The 13,626-nt window shown below is 38.9% G+C and overlaps 1 protein-coding gene across 1 annotated transcript; it reads right to left on the bottom strand.

The window, feature by feature from the left end:
- Positions 1 to 1,415: 1,415 nt before the first annotated feature.
- On the bottom strand, positions 1,416 to 13,560 carry trmt1l (tRNA methyltransferase 1-like). Its single transcript, XM_052097896.1, has 16 exons — positions 13,503 to 13,560; positions 12,531 to 12,665; positions 12,375 to 12,437; positions 12,146 to 12,259; positions 11,920 to 11,984; positions 10,053 to 10,209; positions 9,568 to 9,688; positions 8,853 to 8,932; positions 8,486 to 8,729; positions 6,401 to 6,613; positions 6,068 to 6,258; positions 5,685 to 5,763; positions 4,716 to 4,882; positions 4,535 to 4,600; positions 4,195 to 4,324; positions 1,416 to 3,112 (listed from the first exon to the last, which is right to left on the bottom strand). Exons 1-16 carry the CDS (start codon positions 13,558 to 13,560, stop codon positions 2,914 to 2,916), a joined length of 2,082 nt encoding a protein of 693 aa, XP_051953856.1. The 3' UTR covers positions 1,416 to 2,913.
- Positions 13,561 to 13,626: the final 66 nt, after the last annotated feature.

Raw genomic sequence — 13,626 nt, 5'->3', positions numbered from 1 at the left:
TCTGTCAAAATAAATTCTATGATAGAATCTTATGAGGGCGCCGGCGCCTACTCTAGCCTGTTAGTCCTCTAAAATGTATATAACTTTTTTATATTTAACTTATATAACTTTTATATAAATGTTATAAAACTTATATAAATTGGAATTTTTCTTTCGTTTTTTTTTTTTTTTTTACCATCTCTTTGGCCGCATATAGCGCATACCCACTTTTTGCGCCACTGCTTAAAGGAATATTCAGAGTACAATGCAAGTTGAGCTCAATCACCAGCATTGTGACTTAATGTTGTTTACCATAAAAATGTATTTCGGCTAGTCCCTCCTTTTCTTTCAAAAATCTGGAATACAGTGAGGCACTTACAATGAAAGTGAAAGGGGCCAATCAGTAAACGGTAAAATACTTACGGTTTCAAAAGTAATACACAAGTTTTAACAGAAGAATTAAAATGTGCTATACAATAATTGCTGTAATTTCTGCCTTTAAATAAAATTACATTGTAAGTGCCTCACTGTAACCTCGATTTGCTTCTCTCTCCTCTCTTTAAATGATCCATTTCTCATCCACACCTATCATATCTCTTCTAAAGACATGGATTAAATAACTGGAGTCATAATGATTACATGTATACTGCCTGTATGCTTTTTGGACCACTTGCATTGAATAGAACAACAGAGCTGATATATTCTTGTAAAATTCTGAAGGGTGTAGCTGAATTAGCTAAACCTGTAAATTAATGTGTAACAGTACAAGTACGGGCAAGGAGGAGGCGGGAACAGACTGAACAGTAAACTTAAGTTTAATGTGAGAACACAGACACACATGCAATGCAGCCACATGCAACATGATGGCCCAGCCATGCCCTCCTTGTCACACTCCTCCCCCGCCCGATTCGGGCCATGGTGCCACCTGTCTGTCTAACCCCCCCCCCCCCCCAAAAAAACACCTCTGGAGGGGAGACGCTACTCTTCCGGCTGTTCTGTCAGCCGGTGGTCCACCCCGCCGCCTGCGAACCTGGGGGAGAGATGAGAGGAAGCGCGGGGAGAGGGGAGCGGAGACACACAGAGAGGGAGAGCGAGAGAGAAAGAAACTTGCTTGCCGGCTCCCGGAAGCACCGAAGCCAGTCCTAAACCGCTCCTCCGGCCCCTGGTGGACAGAACTGCTCCTCCCATTCTTCGGTAGACAGCAGCGGTTCCTCCATCCCCAGGAAGATGGTCGCTCCCCTGCCAGATGACAGTGCCGAGGACCATGCGACAGCACATCCCTCCTCCCTCCCGAGTTTCGGCACCACTATAACAGTATAAGGATGGGCAAGGAGGAGGCAGGAACCGGCTGAACAGTAAAAGTAACTTTAATGTCAAAACTCAAACTTAAAACAACATAAAACAGACACACATGTAATGCGGCCGTCTGCGTCTCTCTCTCTCTCAAACTGGCACCTCCAGCTCCCTTTTATCTCGTTCTGCCGCTGATCAGCTGATTCAACGTTGGCTGGCTTGGCCACGCCCTCCTCATCCTTTTTAGTCTAATGATATATTAAACTAAAATAATAAACAGCCCATTGTGATACCACTTGTACAAAAAAGTTCTATGCTGGTTCCATGGTACTGAGATGGCCTCAGGTTGTCATATCATGGTAATAAATGATCACCATTTTAATTTACCATTGTACATACATGACACTCTGAGGTATTTCATAAACAACCTTAACCCTTAAAAATGTTGTACTCCTACTTTTCTAATACAATTGAAACTCTGTTTTGCAGCACTTTTCATGTTACTGTCTCCTTAAGATGAATCGCTTGTGTTGTATTTTTCCTCAATTTATAAGTCTTTTTGGATAAAAGTATCTGCTAAATTAATAAATGTAATTGTAAATGGACTTCAAGGAATTGTAATATGGCACATTTCCTAAAACCATAGTATGTTGTGGTATGTCTTTGTGAAATACAATATCCCTGTGACATACTGCACAGGCTTGATTACAAGGTTTATCACCACAAAAGTATTTTGCTAAATGTTTCCCTGTTCAAATGAACATACCAGCTGTCAATTTAAGTGTGAACATATCAGGGAGGTCTAGACATTGTGCTATGTATATTACACAGGGGTGGCACTAATTCGGAGACTTCTCACAGGTCATATTCAACCCTAAAAAAATGTTTGTGTCCTCAGAAATACAAACATATAAGAGGCTGGGGAGAGGAGCAATGAGCGAGTCAGTCAAATGTTTGTAGAAAAATATTGAAAAGGGGTCCCTGCATATACTAAGGACATGCAACTTTGTACATAATGTCTGGCATCAACTCACAATCGTTAAGCAGCTTTTTTGAGAGGACATCTGACCTCAAGGCAAACACTCCTATTTTTCAATGTTATTTTGTTAATACCACATCTTTGGCTTAATCTTCTTTGTAAAAAAAAATTCATATTTGTTTAGAGTTTTGGGTCAAATGAGGCCTGGATATATTTCCGTGGGATTCACCCAAGCGCTAAGTTTATGTTCTCAAAGTGTTTTGTTCGTAATGAGACATGTCATCTGAAATGTTTTATTGATTTTGTAGAGCATACTGAAGCAAAATAATTAAGTGGAATAAAAAATCAGACAGATCAGACAAGAATCTTTAAACCTTAGAGTCCTTATAAATATTTAAGAGATTAAAAAAAAAAAGAATATCAATACTGTCATTACTCTCATCACAGACTTATTTGTTTAAATCACTATGAAGCCCATAATGGGCCAAAGCGACACTGCAATCAACAAAAACACAAACAACATTTAGCATTAATTAATAGCTGAAGCTATTGTTACAAGAACTTATCCAATTTTCATTGAAAATACCCATCTCTAACAAGGGCTCACAAAGCACAACCAAATTGCTCAAAAAAAATCTTCTGGTTACATCAATATCTGCAAGTCAGAGAGTTTGACGTCGGGTGTTGTCTGGGCTGATAGTGCTGCTTTGGGGGGCTGACGAGTAAGTGGGCACGCTATATTTTGTAAGCACTTCCTTAAACTGCGCCAGGGTGGCATCGGTCCGTACGCCAGTTGGGTCAAAGTGTGTGCGGCTTACTCTGAACCCTGCCTCTGTGAGATACTGCAGAAATTTATTCAACCTGAGGGAAAGAGCTCAGTGTCAGATTTAAAAAAAATGTAAAGACCTGGTCAATTCCAATGGCTTAAAATATTGGGCAAAATTATATCTGTTCTTTTAAAGATATGCTGTGCAGAGAGTTGTATAAAATAAACTTCAACAATGCTATTAAAGTTCAAATAAATTAGCACACTTTGCTTTCTTCTGTTGTTATTGATTTATATTCAATGATATAAGCAGGATTCAAAGGGGGATTGTGACATTTTATATACTCTACATGGCCAAAAGTGAGTGGATACCAAAACACCAAACTCAGAAGTGCTTGTTGAACATTGGCATTAATAGGGAGTTGGTCCTCCCTAGGCCAAATATTTTCTAGTTGAATCAATTGTAAAAAGATGTGTCAAAATGTTGGAATAATTCACCTAAAATCTTTCATTCTCATTTACTCAACCTCATGCCATCCCAGAGGTGTAGGACTTTCTTTCTTCTGTTGTTCACAAATGAGGATTTTTAGAAAATATTTCTACTCTGTAGGTCTATACAATGCAAGTGAATGGTGGCCAGAAATGTGCAATTTCCAAAGAGCATATAAAGGCAGAATAAAAGTAATCCATGCGACTCCAGTGGTTAAATCCAGATCTTCAGAAGCAATATGATAAGTGTGGTTGAGAAACAGATCAATAAGTCATTTTTATTCTAAATTCTCCTCCCTACCCAGTATGTGGCGATATGCCCGAAGAATACGAATAGCCAAAAACAAAAAGAACATCAATGTGAAAGTGAAAATTTATAGTAAAATAAATGATCTGTTTCTCATCCACACCTATTATATCTCTTCTAAAGATATGGATTAAATAACTGGAGTCATAAGGATTACTTTTATACTGCCTTTATATGCTCTTTGGAAATTGCACATTTCTGGCCACCATTCACTTGCATTGAATAGACCAACAGAACTGAGATATTCTTCTAAAAATCTAAAGGGTATAGCTGAATTACCTAAACATGTTACATATATAGGGGTGTTTGCATACTTTAGGCCATGTAGTATAAGTGTACATCAATGCATGACAGTGTATGGAGAGATTTGTGGGAACTGACTTTGGCATGTTCATGCCACGGATGCTGTGCCGATGGATGCTATAGTAGAACGCTGGATGCTCCAGAGATGTGTCTGGTTTTATTTTCTTCAGCACATTTCCACAATCTTCTCCTGTGGTCTTTCTTTTCCCTAAATATAAAAAGTCAAATAAAAATACATTATGTTCTATATACTCTATATATTTATATTATATTATGAAATTTGTATTAATAATATTACTCTATTCTACCACAAACCTATCTTAATATGGGAATAATCTGCTACAAACATCTGCAGTTAAATCCCATATATCAAATATGTCAATGGATGAAGCAACAAAAGACAATAATTTTCCAGTACCTGACTGCTCAGATATATCAGCCTCTTCAATCTTCTGTAAAGTTTTTATTACCACACCACACTCCACTAGAGAAAAAAAAGAAAGAGTTTCTGATTAATCACATCCAAATTGCATTAAACAATGGCTAGCAAAGAAGTGTACTGAAAATGCAGAACCATTGCTGTACTAAACCTCACACACCTTGGTTTGAGAGGGCAGAGTATCCTGGGACAGGGGAAGGCTTGAGAGTGGTGCAGTCAGCCTCACAGATGAGGGTCTTCACAAGAGGCTGGATGTCCTCCATATTGTGATGCACTGCTGCCACTAACATCCGCCTCAGAAAACCAGTATTAAACAGAGGACCAGCCCTGATTAAAAAAAAAAGAGTGAGAGAGAGTTTTTAATATTGATGAATTAAAGGTACGGTTCACTCAAAAATGAATATTCTCTCAATATTTACCCTCTTGCCATCTCAGATGTGTCTGATTTTCTTTCTTCTGCAGAACACAGATTAAGATTTTTAGAAGAATATTTCAGCTCTATAGGTCCATACAATACAAGTGAATGGGTGCCAACATTTTGACACTCCAGAAATCACAAAGTCAGCATAAAATGAATCCATATGACTCCAGTGGTTTAATCCATATCTTTAGAAGAGATATAATAGGTGTGGATGAGAAACAGAACAATATTTAAGTCAATTTTTGCCTGAAATTCTTCCCCTGCCCAGTAGGGGGCATATGCATGAAGAATTTATAGTAAAAATTGACATAAATATTGATCCGTTTCTCACCCACACCTATCAAATCACTACTGGAGACATCGATTTAACCACTGGAGTCTTATGGATTACTGTTATGCCGATTTATGTGATTTTTGGAGCTTAAACATTTTGGCACCCATTCACTTGCATTGTATGGACCAAAAGAGCTGAGAAATTGTTCTAAATATCTTAATTACTCTAAATACTTAAAAGAAAATTCTTAAATACAGCTGAAGAGAGAAAGTCACACACACATCTGGGATGGCATGAGGGTGAGTAAATGAGACAATTTTCATTTTTGGGTGAACTATTAACTATTGGGTGAACCTTTATTTAATAATTTATGCATATATCGAGATGAATATGTGATTTAAAGCATAAAATCTGCATAAATGATGTCATCTCACCAAAGTGGCCCAAGCTCTACTGCAGTTTTCCCTGGCATGCTCCCGTGGCACTGGCAGGGCAGCTGTCTGTACAGATTTTCTGTTGATGCAGTAAGCAGCAAGGTGATTATTTATGCTTAAAAAGACCAGCATTGCTGTTAATCAGCATATCTTATGTTTTAGAGGCTGGTGTCTCCACAAGGCTTCTTAAATAACTTAACCAACAAGTCTTCCGTGGTCAACTAGCTTCCCCAGAAAGGCCGTGCTGATTGCCCAGCATTCATTCCACCAGCTAGACCAGCATAAACCAGCCTGGACAATGGAAGTTCATACTGGTCTAAGCTGGTCACTTCAGCTGGCTAGAATAATGTGGTACAGCTTTGTTTGCAGAAGAGCCCTTTCACCTTCAACCATACTTCCTGGCTTGAGGAACACCCTTTCTTCACACCACTGGCAATGCAAGAGCTGACGCAGTTTCTTAGCAGACTCATCAGCCTGGGTTGGCCCTCTGAGCACACGCACCACCACAAGGACGAAATGCTCGAGAGCAACGGCTAACAGCAGCTCTATCCCTTTGTTGCACCGTGCAGCTGCTCTGCAAGTACATATATTAACAAATTTATTTAAGACCACTGCAAGAAGCATTCTATCCACATCTGAAAAGGGACCCAGATAAGTCTTGTCCGATTGTGCAGTTTGCAAACTTTCAAGTACATAAAATAAATAGGTGATCCTACCTGGCTACTGATGACAACACCATACGTGCTGCCAGTTCCCTGTAGTACTCAGTTCTGACGATCTGGCAGCCATAATGTCTAAGTGTCACATTCAAGGATTTGGAGTAAAGTGAGCCAGTGTCCGTGGATGTCACGGAGACTATGCCCAGATTCCGAACGTTCCGAAAAGCAGCATCCAGATAGTTCACAGACGTTCCAAAGGGGTCCAGGTGTCTGAATTAAAAGAACACTGTGAGAACTTGTTTGGTAGGAACTTTGTCCTTTTTTTTTATTTTGTTTTTTTAAAGGCAACAAAAGCTTGTCTTGTTAGTACTTACTCACTTATGGGTTGTTTTAAAAGAGACCATTTATTTGCACACAAATTTTTACACTCAAATGCGATCCTGGATCCACATCATAGATGAATAAACATAACCCTATCCTTACCTCTAATCATAACCTATCACTAAAAGTAGAGAGAAATAACAGATTGACAAATAATAATAAATTATTAATAATTCCTTACATTTATAAAAGCACTTTTCTAGGCACTCAAAGCACTTTACATAGTATAGGGGTAATCTCTTCAACCACCACCAGTGAGCAGTATCCACCTGGATAATGCAACGGCATCCATAGTGCGCCAGAAATCCCACCACACTCCAGCTATTGGTGGAGAGGAGAGCGATGTAGCCAATTTAGGGATGGAGATTATTAGGAGGCCATGATGGATAAGAGCCAATGGGGGGAATTTGGCCAGGACACCGTGGTAATACCCCTACTCTTTACGAGAAGTGCCCTAGGATTTTTAATGACCACAAAGAGTCAGAACCTCGGTCTAACATCTCATCCGAAAAACTGTGCTTTTTTTACAGTATAGTGTCCCCGTCACTATACTGGGGCATTAGGACCCACACAAGACTGCTTGGTGAGCATCACCTGCTGGCCTCCCTAATACCAATTCCAGCAGCAACATTTGTTTTCTCCCAGGAGGTCTCCTATCCAGGTATTGGCCGGGCTCAACCCTGCTTCGCTTTAGTGGGCAACAATGCAAGAGCTGCAGGGTGATATGGCCACTGACAAAGATAATTCACAGATAAAAATCCTAATTAGGTTGATAGGAATGTTTTTCAAGGAAGTTTTTCCAGAAACATTTGCTACTTGGCAAAATGACCCGTTTGACATTCAACCTTCGGACAAGTAAATTGATCATTCACTTGAGTCCAAAATTTACTTGTCCGGAAACAAAAACAAAAGAAAGGATGTAAGAAAAGAAAGCATCCATAATCATCATTTACACCTAATAGGGATTAAGAACACTGCAGAAAGACGGTAAATCATTACTCACCCTCAAGCCTGTATGCATTTCTCTCTTCCAAGGAACAGTGTTAGTCAGAGTCACTATTCACAGTCACTGCATTTTTTTGTATTTCTCCATAAAATAAAAGTGGATACAGACTGAAACTAATATTCTCCCTAACATCTTTTTAGTTCCATGGAAGTCAGACTGGTTTGGAACAACAAAGGCAAGTTATGATGACAGAATACTGCATTAGCTATCATAAACTAACAACAACTCTTGACTCAACCAACACCCCCCCCCCACCCCCCCCCCACCCCCAAACAACTTTTGGGCCAGTTGCTATGAAAATTCCCGGCCGATTTCTCTTCCCAGTTCAGCCCTGAACAGGAGCAATAGTTTTATTGCTTCGCTTGCATATAGAGATGTGGTACAACACCCTTCGCATGTCCAGTTAACAGGTTTTTACCCATATATATTTTTTAAATCTAAAAGTTCAGTAAATATGCGCTTCCCCTCTGCGCATGCTACACAAGTGAAGGCAAAAGGGAGAGAGGGCGACACGAAAGAGGGAATTACCCACATTTTGAAAGTGAAACATGCAGGAATTTTTAAAATTGTGCTCAATCCCTGCAATTGAGCAAACATTTGTTATTGAGATTTTAGTAAGGCTGCCGGTCCTGTCGGGCAAGTAAAATTCTCTTTAACTTGCCCATTCAAAATGTGTACTTGTCCCGGACAAGCGTTAATGTCGAGCCCTGATGCATGTAGAATTAGGACCAGTAATGCCTCAGTCTCTCACTCACATGTAGTCAAAGGATCTGAGGTGCATGATGACATTGGCATCCATCTTCACCACCTCCACAGAGGCAATGGGTGAGTCTGTGTCTCCGGTTCCTTCTAGCTGTCGGGGCGTGCGGTTTCCTTCCACTCGGATGTGGTTCAAATTACAATTCTCCTTAATCATCTTCACACAGGCTTCGTTTATGTCATTGATAGTAACCTTTACAGAGTTGCGTAGATGCTTTGCCCACTGCAGACCCATTATACCTACAGAAACATAAATTATGAAAATGTATACAAATGATCCTTTCATTATGATTAAATCAATCTGTGCAAAAGCGCAGCAGTGTGAATATCTTTGTTATCATCATGAAGTATCAGTTTTCTTACCAGTGGCTCCAAAAGCATCAAGACATTCCAGTGGATTCCTCTCCTCTGCTAGAACCGCGAGAGAGCAGAATACGAGCTGCCTACAACATCACATAGAGACGATGTCTAATTTTAGTCAATAATTAAAGCTGAAGTGTGTAAATTACAAAAATAAAGAATTAAAGGTGCACTCAGTAATTTTTAGCTTGTGTCACCTTGGACTTACAGTGACACCTAGTGGTGTGGATGCAGCATCATTTAAAATCAATAGTTTTTTTATTACAGATGGCATTGTAGAAATTCACAATCAGCCATGTTTAATTTAATCCAAGAGTGTCCAATAATAAGATGGTTACTGAGATTAAGCGAGTAGTATTCAGCTAGTCATGTGATTCTAAAATGGTTGCCCCAGTGACGGCACCCCTGCCCCTTGTGGAATAAAACATATTTTATAAGGTTACTGATATGACTAGATATGTATAATTTTATACATAGGTTTCAAAATTACAATAAATTTCTTTAGGAGGAAAACCTTTTTAATGGGGAAAAAATTATTGAATGTATCTTTAATAAAGAAATAAGGGTTTGCCAAACACACCCCTATCTCTTATAGGTTGATAAACAGACATTCCCACCCCAAACTGATGTCATTGCACAAGCTAATTAGCTGTGTTGGCCTGGCTGGATAGTCAAACAAACATAGCAATGCATTGAAAGCGCCATAGATTTTTCCTACCTATTTGCTTTCATCTTGCGGCTGAAATAGGTGTCTGTCTTTTGGGGTGTGGTGTGGTTGGGCATGAGCTGGACGTTGGTGCCCAACTCTTTCATAATCTCATAGGCCTGTCCACCTGTGACTAATAGGGACATAATAAGAGAGAAAGAAGTAGAGATAATAATTTACTGCAATTCTAATACAGCTACAGTGAAACTGGCCTATAGCTTATAGCTTGCTGAAACTTAATTTGAGCCATTAATTTCACAAAAGCAATCCCCTTATTACAACAATGTTTCTGCTCAAACCCAACATGTACTTTATTCCACATCAACAAACTGGCATCCATTTTATGTAGTTCTCTTTTAAAGACAATTGTCTCACCCTCTGCTGCCTTGGCAACACAAATGCACAATTATTTGTTATGTCAGTGAAGGACTCAAACAAGGAAGCATCAAAATATTAAAGGATGCAACTCTAACAACATTGGCATGGTAAAGGCTCACCGGGTTCTTCGAAGGGTACATCAGAGCTGCCAGAGAAGCTGGCCTCGGTCTCACCCTTATTGATGTGGCGTTTGAGATGACTGATCATGTCGGTCTTGCGAGCGATAGTGACAGAGCAGACCACACAGTGGTAGTGAGCCACCAGTCTGCTTTGAGTCTGAAGATGAGAAAAAAAACCACAAGTATAAGTCCATACCTAAGACTGATTTTTCCATTTTTTAAGTAATTGAGCAGACTAAAATATATAAATTTATAAAGACCACGAGACAAACAAACTGGGGGAAAAATGCACAATAAATAATAAAGCTATATGTTCTACAAATAATAATAAAGAGGCTTTCCTTGTCCTATCTTGGAAGTCAGACACAATGTTTTTGGTTATTTGATATCTTTAAATAAGTTACATTATTTTAAATTAATACAAATTATTATGATTCTCAAAAATGGTTGATTCCAAAATGATTCCCAAAGATCCTTAAAGAAATATTTCACCCAAAAATGAAAATGCTCTAATGTTTTACTCACTCTCATGATGTTCCAGATGTCTATGACTTTCTTCTGCAGAGCACAAATTACATTTTTATAAGAATATCTCAGCTCTGCAGGTCCATACAATTCAAGTAAATGATGACCAGAACTTTTGAGACTCCAAAAATGACATAAAAACTGCATAAAATAATAAATAATACTCTAGTGGTTTAATCCATGACTTCTGAAGAGATAGGATCATTTTGGGCGAGTAACAGATCAATACTAAAGTCCTTTTTTACTATAAATCTCCACCTTTGACCAGCCCCGACCAGTAGGTGGCGATATGCACGAAGAATGCGAATTGTCAAAAAAACAAAAGAAGAATAAGTGAAGATTTATAGTAAAAATTGACTTAAACATTGATCTGTTCCTTACCCATGTAACGGGAGCCAGCTGGTAGATAGCTGTGCAGTGTGTAAACCTCACTCTCCTGACCTCAAGAGGTGCACTAGCGACTGATGCTGTAGCATTTAGCCTCCTTGTTAGAGCACCCGCCTCCCACATCGGAGACGTTTTGGGTTCGAGTCCCGTTCAGAGCGGGGCGAGCAGGACCGGTTACAATGGTGCCGTGACCCGGATGGGAGTGAGGTTTAGGGGGGTGAGTGTAACGGGAGCCAGCTGGTAGATAGCTGTGCAGTGTGTAAATCTCACTCTCCTGACCTCAAGTGGTGCACTAGCGAGTGACGCTAGAGGCGTCTAGTCCCGTCCGGAGCGGGGCAAGCAGGACCGGTTACACCCACACCTATTATATAGTTTCTGAATACATGAACTTAACCACTGGAGTCATATGGAGTACTTTTAAGCTGTGTTTTTGTTTTTTGCAGCTTCAAAATTCTGGTCACCATTCAATTGCATTGTATGGACCAACAGACCTGAGGTATTCTGCTAAAATCTTTGTTTGTGCTCTGCAGTAGAAAGAAAGTCATACACATCTGGGATGGCATAAGGTTGAGTTAATGATGTGAGAATTTTCATTTGTGGGTGAACTATAGTTTTTAGAATCATGAAGATTATTAGATTCTTAAGAAAAAGAGGCGTAGTGGCTAAAGCACATAGAGAAGTGGTGGCGTAGTGGCTAAAGCACAGGGCTGTTAATCAGAAGGTCATAAGTTCTAACCCCAAAGCCTAGTGCTTTGGATAAAAAAAAGCGTTTGCCAAATGCGTAAATGTAAATGTAATAATTTCAGTAATTTTCCACTAAACATCGGCTCTTCCTTAATGGCGACATTCTATGGTCTATTCTGCCATCTTATGGGTAAAATAATAACATCTCAAAGGTGTATCTGGGAAGAAATGCTTTTTGATTTTGAAAAACACCACAAAACCCTGAACTTACCTGGTCAGAGCCTAGACTAGACTTGAGTTGTCTACAAGGCAGATGGCAGATGCACATCCTTTGGCCTGTGGGAGCATGAAAAGAACCCAAGTTTTTTTTTTATCCTAGTGAATTCCTCACACACATATAATGACTAATATCCTGCTTCACTCAGGCAATATCTTTCAATTGCTTGTTGAGTTAGAAACATACAGAATAGTCTTTTGATCGACTTAATATCAAATACCTTCAAATTCAACATAAACTTTCCAGTGCAAGTTTTGCAGGTGCCGTCTAAGTTTATGACTGTAACAGGCCTTAAATTTCTCTTCTGAACACAACGGACACGATTTCCTTCCGGCTGTGGAAATCAATGAACACTCATTTTGAATATTTGAATTAACAATTCATATTTGTCTTCAGAATTCAGATCCATGTGGAACATTTAACAACTGAGATACTACAGGTTTCTGTACCTCCATTCAAATCCACAAGCATCTCAAGACCTTCCAGTGTGGTTTGGATAGACACATGTCTCTCTGAAATAGAGACAAAAAATATTAATTTCAATGATTTAATCATGTTGAGACACAGGGAGTGTGCCAACCATCACATGTTGTGATTCCCCTTACCTGTCGTGACAGTGGAAGATGTTTGTCCATTGCTGTCCTCTGTTTTCACTGGTTTAGAAGAGGCATCGTGACTGGGCACCTGTTCACACTCCTCCACAGATTCAGTAAGCGTCTTATCAGTATCAGTCCCATTATCTGATATAAAATAGAGCATTAATTCACATGAAACATTTTTTTTTTTAGCTTACTCCAAAACAGGCCATTTTTCCTCCCCCATTCAAAAGATAATAAATAAATTCATTCTAATATCATACATTTTATAATATTATTTAATTGAAAATAAATATATATATTTCAATATAATTATAATTATTTTATTAAATAATTATATATTTTATTACTAGCTTTCTTTTTCTAAAAAAATGAATAATAAAGTTTATAAAATCAAAAACACAGTGCACCTTAAGGCTGAATTTAAATAATTATCTACAAAACAATGTTCAAATAGAGTCTATACGTTGTGATAGAACAAATTTAATTCCAGTAAAGGATAAAAGAAGCATGACTGATTGTTACCACATTTGAATAAAACAGAAAAAGTACAGTGGAGCGCCACCATCCGTTAGTCTATGCATATTTCCATAGAGTAGCCAATAACGCTTTTTGAGGCTGATGTTTCCAAGCAGAACGACCCTATTGCGGAGCTCCGTGGTAAGACCATTTCTATGCAGTATATAGATCTAATTGTAATTGCCATCTAATTGTTAAACTCGGAGAATGCGTGGATTAATGCATTTAATTAAAATGCCAGTTCTCTGCCGAGATACGGAGTCGTTTTGAGCATTTACATTATTTACACCTAGGTCCTATGGTGGAGCTCCGTGAGGAGGCCTATATTTACTTCAGCAGTTTTGAAGTCGTTTTAGAAATATTCTGCATAAAATTACAAAATGTATAAATACTGAGTGTTATTTTAGCAACCTAAAAAACACACTCGAGCCAACTAGTAATGAATAAAGCAAATAATTGTACCTTTAATATTGGCGTCCTCCTGGTGAAGTTGCTCACTGCCCTCTTTGAGCTCCGCCATTTTTTCACAATCTAGCGTACGTAGAATGCGTTCGCAAATACTGCACTCTGAGCGTAGAGAGAGCAC

The sequence above is a fragment of the Xyrauchen texanus genome, chromosome 30 (genome assembly GCF_025860055.1).
Source record: "Xyrauchen texanus isolate HMW12.3.18 chromosome 30, RBS_HiC_50CHRs, whole genome shotgun sequence".
Taxonomy (NCBI): domain Eukaryota; kingdom Metazoa; phylum Chordata; class Actinopteri; order Cypriniformes; family Catostomidae; genus Xyrauchen; species Xyrauchen texanus.
The sequence above is the reverse complement of the archived record's forward strand: the minus strand, read 5'-3'. Positions and strand labels throughout refer to the sequence as shown.